Consider the following 7500-nt stretch of genomic DNA (forward strand, 5'->3'; position numbering starts at 1 on the left):
ATATAAAATCGTCAGAGTTATAAACCGTCTCTTTTCCTCTTTGTGTCTCTGAGCTGTAAATGTCAAACCTCCACTTGTATCTGTTCTTTTTTTTTTCTTTTTTTTTCGCTCCGAGTCGTTTCTATGAACAAACGAATCATTACCACATTATTACTGACATTTCCCAAAAAAAACAACAAAAAAAACCCTCACCTGAACCGTGCGTTTGTGTAGGACGAGGTCGGACTCGGGTTTAAAACGTCGGAGCGCCAAGGTCACGCCGGCCGCCGCTGTTTATCACTCGCTCGTTATTAGCGCCCGCGGCTACAGAAGCGCGGCTAATTAACTCGTGAATAATCGTGGATCGGGTGATAAATAAAGGTGAGGAGCGCAGGCGGGAGACGTCACGAGATCAACGTGTTACTCTGGAACTTAAAGGGCGTGAAAGGTGGAAGGAAGAGACGATGTTTACGTACAAACAGAGACTCTGTATGAATGTCTCCTCCAGCCCATGACCCCCACTCACTGCACAGACACAAAGTCTGATGGGAAAAGAGAGAAAATAAATAAAAGGATCTGGTCAAGTGTTAACGGAGGAAACAGGGTCAGATTTTTGACATTCAAATGTCTCTTATTCAGAAACTAGAGGAACTATTGAAATAAGTAAAGTATCAGAATGTAGGAAAGAGTTACACTCCAACAGGGTCAAGTTAAACCTGTGAGATTCTTTCAAGTTCAAGACAAAAAATGTAAAAACTCATGTCGGTAACGGAGGGAATGAAATATGCAGCACTTTTTGGTCAATAAATCCAAACAGTGATAACTCTTGGTTCTCACTTCCATATCCTTAACAAACTGGTTTGAATATTTGCTTCATATAGTTTTCTACCATATGGTACAAGATTAGGTTGAAAAACCTCTGACTTTTTGACTCATGAGATTTTTTATTAAGAAAGTTCATGGTAACGGAGGGAAAAGTAACGGAGGGAAAATTGTACAAACAAGTAGAAGGTGCAGGATTTTACATCATTTGTTCACTTTTTTCTTCTGAAAACTTTAATATTACTTCAAAATGAAAGAAACTATTTCTATAAAATATGTCAGTCCTTCCAAGAACATTTTTATCATTTTAAATACTTTTTTTTTTAAATCCTGTCCCTTCATCAACAGTTCAAAGATGGAATAACACAAGATATGATGAAATACAAACATTTATTTACATGATTTTCAGGTCTTTGAAATTTGGGAAATAATTTTTGTTCCATGTTTCATTCATGGTCTGTTTAAAACAGATGGAACTTTAGAACCAAAAATGGAACAGAAAAAAGGTCAACAGTTTGATAAACTCGAGTACATATGTATCTGTTCAATACTGTTTTATATCAGATGAATTCACTTGAAGTTTTGGTCTTGTTGTTTACTTCTGCTGGACTGGGACCAAAAACATCATAGAGCTCAGTTCAAAATTCAAACACGTCTAACATAATTACCAAAACAATTGCAAACTAATAAAAGAGGAATCATGTGTGTTTTTGAACTGGAGGATCAACAGTTTTAGGGAGAAAATCTGTGGATCCAACAAAACTGTGACACTGATTTGATAAATTGTGCCGTATCCACAGAATTATGTCCATGAGGGTTTGGGCAAATCCAAATGTTGTATCCAAATGTTGATCCCGTGATACCGTCTCAGGATTTTACCGGAGTTTACGCTGTTACTGTTTTACCAAAATGTGGTGAAACCACAGCAGGACCAACACGCGCAGCACTGACTCTGTGTTTGTCAGTGTAAAGTCGATCAAACTCGACTGAGGCGTTTATTAAACAAAATACATTTTAAGATATTTAAAATCATGTTAAAAGCTGAAGCACCAACAAAAGAAACTGGATCGACATAATTCACAATATTTACGTTATGGAGAAATTAACTTATGCTCTAAGATTAAAAACAGAGAAATCTGAAAACGATATGGAAGAGTTGGCTGAGTTTTGTTAAAACGATATGTTTGGATTGTATTTGACTGCTCATTTCCCCAACGTTCTGTTCGCTACTAAATTGAGTTTTCTGTAGTATCCCCCCCTTATATTTATTTATTTATTTATTTTTCTCTCTTTTCAGTATAAAAGTAAAAATCTGTATTTTATTTGGAAGATTACATTTAAGACAATGTCTGTTCCTTAAACAGTATTTGCATATCTGTCTATGTGTACGTGTAATTATTGTTTTGGAAAATTAATAAACAAATAATTGGAGAGAAAAAAAGAAAATATATATATATATATATATATATATATATATATATATATATATATATATCTATACATCTATAAAATCAGTGTTGGTCTGTTTCAGAGTTTTCCTGATGTTTGTTTTGTTTCCACACATGGATTTTTCATATTAAATCATTCGACCAATCACATTTCAGCATCATCTGTTGCCGGGCAGAGTCAGAGTCACAGAGTCTGAGTCCTTCACAATCCAAAAACAAACGTCCATCAAACTGTGGCGGTTTCTGCCTCTGATCCTGAGTCTGAATAAAACTCTTCGATCACTTCAGCTCCGGACGTTTATAGATCGACAATTTCCACATCAAAAACTAAAACTAAAACTAAAACTAAAACTCCAGTCTGTTTTTTGATATATTTTTGAGCTCTAAATCCACTTGTGATTAAATAAATGTAAAGTCGAGCTGTTTAAAGTCACACTGTGGAACATTCCAGACAGAGTATCCATAGAAACAAACATGTGACAGACCCTCAACCTAAAAAGTTCCACAGTGCGTCTTTAACTCGTCAGGTTGTGTTTGAGTTTTGGTTTGTGTCGTCGTCGTTATTTTTTTGAACGTCGTGATAAAAAAAACTCTCTTTTATTTGTTTTGTGGAGTAAAGTCGCCGTTGCCTGGAGACCGTCTCTGTGATCGATGTTACATAATGCTCCCGTGCTGCACACGTCTCCATGGTAACAGAGGGATGATAAAAACAGGACAGTATTTTTAAAGTCCTCAAAATGGCGCCCGTGGACAGGTTCAGGGTTCAGCTGGTGGAAAGTAAAATCATGTTTTTGTTTTTGTTTTGTTTCTTTCTCAGGGGGAAATGCTGCGTGACTTTGCTCAACGAAACCGAAGCTCTGAAGTCGTATCTGGAACGAGAGGTGAGTGCGAAAGAGACAGACTGCACCTCGTGATGTCACAGGGTGGTTCTTTCTCCTTCTACTTTCTCCTTTTGCCTTTCTCCTTCTTCTTCTCCATCTCTTTTCTACTTTCTCCTTCTTTCTCCTTTTTCTCCTCCTTCTTCCTCCTTCTCCTTCTTTCTCCTTTTTCTCCTTCTTCTTTCTCCTTCTCTTTTCTCCTTTCTACTTTCTACTTCTTTCTTCTTTTTCCTGCTCCTGTTTTCTTTCTTCTCCTTTCTACTTTCTTCTTCTTCTCCTCCTTCTTCATTTTTCTCTTTCTCCTTTCTTCTTTCTCTTTCTCCTTCTTCTTTCTCCTCTTTCTTCTTTCTTCTTTCTCCTTCTTTCTCTTTGTGTTCAGTCCCAGTTTTTTTTTTTTTTTCTAAATCTGTTCACTTTAACAGTCAGTGTTGGAGCATCAGCGTCTGTAAATTCTTCTCTTTTGGTCTAAAAAAATCTCTGAATCACAGACTGATGTTCATTATTTTATGATTAAATTAAATAATTCCAAATGTTCTGTCTCTTCCTTTCGTTGTTTTTCCCGATGTTTGTTCTTCTTCCACACATGGATTTTCATATTAAATCATTCAACCAATCACATTTCAGCATCATCTGTTGCCGGGCAGAGTCAGAGTCACAGAATCTGAGTCCTTCAACCAATCAGATTAAACCAGGACTGAACCAGGACTAAACCAGGTCTAAACCAGGACTGAACCAGGACTAAACCAGGGCTAAACCAGGACTAAACCAGGTCTAAACCAGGACTAAACCAGGACTGAACCAGGACTGAACCAGGGCTAAACCAGGTCTGAACCAGGTCTAAACCAGGTCTAAACCAGGGCTAAACCAGGACTAAACCAGGACTGAACCAGGGCTAAACCAGGACTGAACCAGGACTAAACCAGGACTAAACCAGGACTAAACCAGGACTAAACCAGGACTGAACCAGGACTGAACCAGGTCTGAACCAGGTCTAAACCAGGTCTAAACCAGGTCTAAACCAGGGCTAAACCAGGACTAAACCAGGACTAAACCAGGACTGAACCAGGGCTAAACCAGGACTAAACCAGGACTGAACCAGGACTGAACCAGGACTAAACCAGGACTAAACCAGGACTAAACCAGGACTAAACCAGGACTAAACCAGGTCTAAACCAGGACTAAACCAGGTCTAAACCAGGACTAAACCAGGACTGAACCAGGACTAAACCAGGACTGAACTCTCTGCGTCGGTCCTTTTGCCCGCAGTCACCCAACGGTCTACACGGGTGCACTCTGGACCTGTCCTGACACTCAAACCTGTTTGAGTCCTGGTTTGGACCTGTTTGAGTCCTGGTTCAGTCCTGTCCAATCTTGGTTCAGTCCTGGTCCAATCTTGGTTCAGTCCTGGTCTAGTCCTAGTCTATTCCTGGTCCAGTCCTGGTCCATCTTTACCCCTGACTTAAAACCCAAACGTCAAACCCAGTGCAGTAAAATAAAAACAGAGCTCACGCTCGCACTCGTCTCGTCTCCTCGTTACCGACGTCTAAATTCTAGGTCAACATCCTGAATTATTCATCCAGAACCTGAATGAATAATCCAGAATAAAACTTTAACAGAGCCACAAGTTCAAGTACGTAACGTGAACGGAGCGAAGACACGAGTCCAGATCGGCCAATCAGAGAGCAAGAACACCACTCCAGAGTGACGGACAGACAACAGCAGCAGACAAACAGCCGCCATCTTGTGACTGTATCAGGAAAACTGTACCTGAACCCAGAGCTGGACACTTCCACTTCTCTGTCACTTTCATTTTTTATTTAAATTTAAATACGTTCATCTGTATTTAAAGGTGCATTTTTAGTGGTGTTGGAGCGTTTCACATCTCGGGCTTCAGTCGAGCTCCGTCTGAAACAATCCACTCCTTAAGAATTATTTTATGGTGATAAAAGTGTTTTATTCTACAGAAACACAGAATTAAAACCAGGACTAAACCAGGACTAAACCAGGACTGTCTGTCAGGACGGGTCTGATTGTGCGCCCGCGTGGACTGTCGGGTGACCACAGATGAAAGGACCACAGATGAAAGGACCACAGACGAAAGGACCACAGACGAAAGGACCACAGATGAAAGGACCACAGACGAAAGGACCACAGACGAAAGGACCACAGACGAAAGGACCACAGACGAAAGGACCACAGACGAAAGGACCACAGACAAAAGGACCACAGACGAAAGGACCACAGACGAAAGGACCACAGACGAAAGGACCACAGACAAAAGGACCACAGACAAAAGGACCACAGACAAAAGGACCACAGACGAAAGGACTCCGGGGCCGAGGCTCCACGTCGCACAGGACTCAGTGCAGCCGTCGCCCGATCACGACTTTGTGGACACATTCTCATTCGCTCTCAAGTCCAGGATTAGTCCAGGATTAGTCCAGGATTAGTCCTGGTTTAGTCCTGGTTTAGTCCTGGTTTAGTCCTGGTTCAGTCCTGGTTCAGTCCTGGTTCAGTCTTGGTGTAGTCCTGGTTTAGACCTGGTTTAGTCCTGGTTTAGTCCTGGTTTAGTCCTGGTTTAGTCCTGGTTTAGACCTGGTTTAGACCTGGTTTAGTCCTGGTTTAGTCCTGGTTTAGACCAGGTGTAGTCCTGGTTTAGACCTGGTTTAGTCCTGGTTTAGTCCTGGTTTAGACCAGGTGTAGTCCTGGTTTAGACCTGGTTTAGTCCTGGTGTAGTCCTGGTGTAGACCTGGTTTAGTCCCTGGTTTAGTCCTGGTTTAGTCCTGGTTCCCTGGTTTAGTCAGTCCTGGTTTAATCCTGGTTCAGTCCTGGTTTAATCCTGGTTTAGTCCTGGTTTAGTCCTGGTTTAGTCCTGGTTTAATCTGATTGGTTGAAGGACTCAGACTTCTGTGACTCTGACTCTGCCCGGCAACAGATGATGCTGAAATGTGATTGGTCGAATGATTTAATATGAAAATCCATGTGTGGAAACAAAACAAACATCAGAAAAACAACGAAAGGAAGAGACAGAACATTTGGAATTATTTAATCATAATGAATCAAGAATAAATCTGAATATTTCTCTTTTTTTCCCTGTTTTCCTTCAGGATGCGTTCTTTTACTCTCTGGTGTACGACCCGCAGCAGAAGACGCTTTTGGCCGATAAAGGCGAGATCCGAGTGGGGAACAAATACCAGGCTGACGTCACGGACATGCTCCAGGAAGGTAAAATAAAAACACGTGCTGATGCTAACTGTAGGCACTGCTCTGTCTGAGCTTTTATTACAGTTTAATCTGAGTCACTAAAGTCCAGTCAGACCAGAGCGTCAAAAAACCTGCTGGACGTGTCTAGTCGGGCGCCTGTGAGTTCAGACGCCCGGATGAGAGTCTTTAATGTCGTGGATGAACGGGAGAAAAATACTTGACGAGCGTCCGGGGCGTCTGTTGCCCTGGAAATAAAAACCTGATCCTGGTCTTTTCCCGGATCAATGAACCAGACTGAGAGAGACTTTAGTGTATTTATTAAATAAGCACATCAGCGGCTCCAGTGTGAATATATTTATACTCCACTAATGATGTTCTTTCAGTCCTGGTCTAGTCCTGGTCTAGTCCTGGTCTAGTCCTGGTCTAGTCCAGGTTCAGTCCTGGGGATCAGCTCGGTGCTTGTGGTGTGTTTATATTTATTCTCCACTAACGACTCGGCGTAGAGTTTCTTGTTCTGGTGTTTGTGGTTCTTGGGTCTTTCTCTTTCTTCTTCTTCTGGATGCGACCGATGCCGAAAGTGACATTTTTTCAACTTCTGACACCGACTCCTCGGACGCACGTCTAGAGCATCGATGCCTGAAAGCTCGAGATGTTTCGTGTTGACGCCTGAAGATGCGCCTCAAAAATGCAGGACTTCCTAGTCCACGTGTGTCAAACATACGGCCCGGGGGCCAGATCCGGCCCTCCAAGACCTTTAATCTGGCCCTCAGCTGATTTTCTACAAAAATGTATTAATTCAATTTTCTATTAAAATGTTGTTAAATTTTCTGTGGTGTTTATCACAGCAGCGTCTCCAGCGTCTCTGTACGTGGCCCCTCCCACCAGAGCAGCACAAATGAAGACTTGTCTCTTTCCAAACGCTCTTAAAGGACGATCGTTTTGACTGTTGACCGTGACACCCTCATCAGAAAAATGTCCAACATGAGAAAAGTGGAGCCGAGTGCAGGATTTTACAAGAAAAATGGACTTATTCCTGTTTACAGACAAGTTCATGTTCAAACTTTATGTTGAAATTGTATTTTTCTTAAAGTTTCAGGTTGTTCATAATATTATAATATTTTGTAAAAGAAAGAGTTCATCAATTAAAAAAGATTTCTGTAATAGATTTG

General features: G+C 41.2%; 2 protein-coding genes across 3 annotated transcripts in view; one reads left to right on the plus strand and one right to left on the minus strand.

Moving 5' to 3' along the window:
* Positions 1–7500, minus strand: part of LOC129410510 (zinc finger protein 271-like) — a 688773-nt gene that overhangs the window by 528490 nt on the left and 152783 nt on the right. The gene's annotated exons all lie outside the window — the stretch shown is intronic.
* The window catches only part of mta1 (metastasis associated 1), a 143270-nt gene that overhangs the window by 93039 nt on the left and 42731 nt on the right, over positions 1–7500 (plus strand). For both annotated transcript variants that reach the window (XM_055158804.1, XM_055158808.1), the window contains exons 5-6: positions 3067–3130; positions 6235–6352. In XM_055158804.1, the coding sequence (XP_055014779.1) occupies positions 3067–3130; positions 6235–6352 (182 nt within the window). The remainder of the gene's footprint in view (positions 1–3066; positions 3131–6234; positions 6353–7500) is intronic.

Source organism: Boleophthalmus pectinirostris, unplaced genomic scaffold, assembly GCF_026225935.1.
Source record: "Boleophthalmus pectinirostris isolate CB_2022bp ecotype Guang Dong unplaced genomic scaffold, ASM2622593v1 HiC_scaffold_10, whole genome shotgun sequence".
Taxonomy (NCBI): domain Eukaryota; kingdom Metazoa; phylum Chordata; class Actinopteri; order Gobiiformes; family Gobiidae; genus Boleophthalmus; species Boleophthalmus pectinirostris.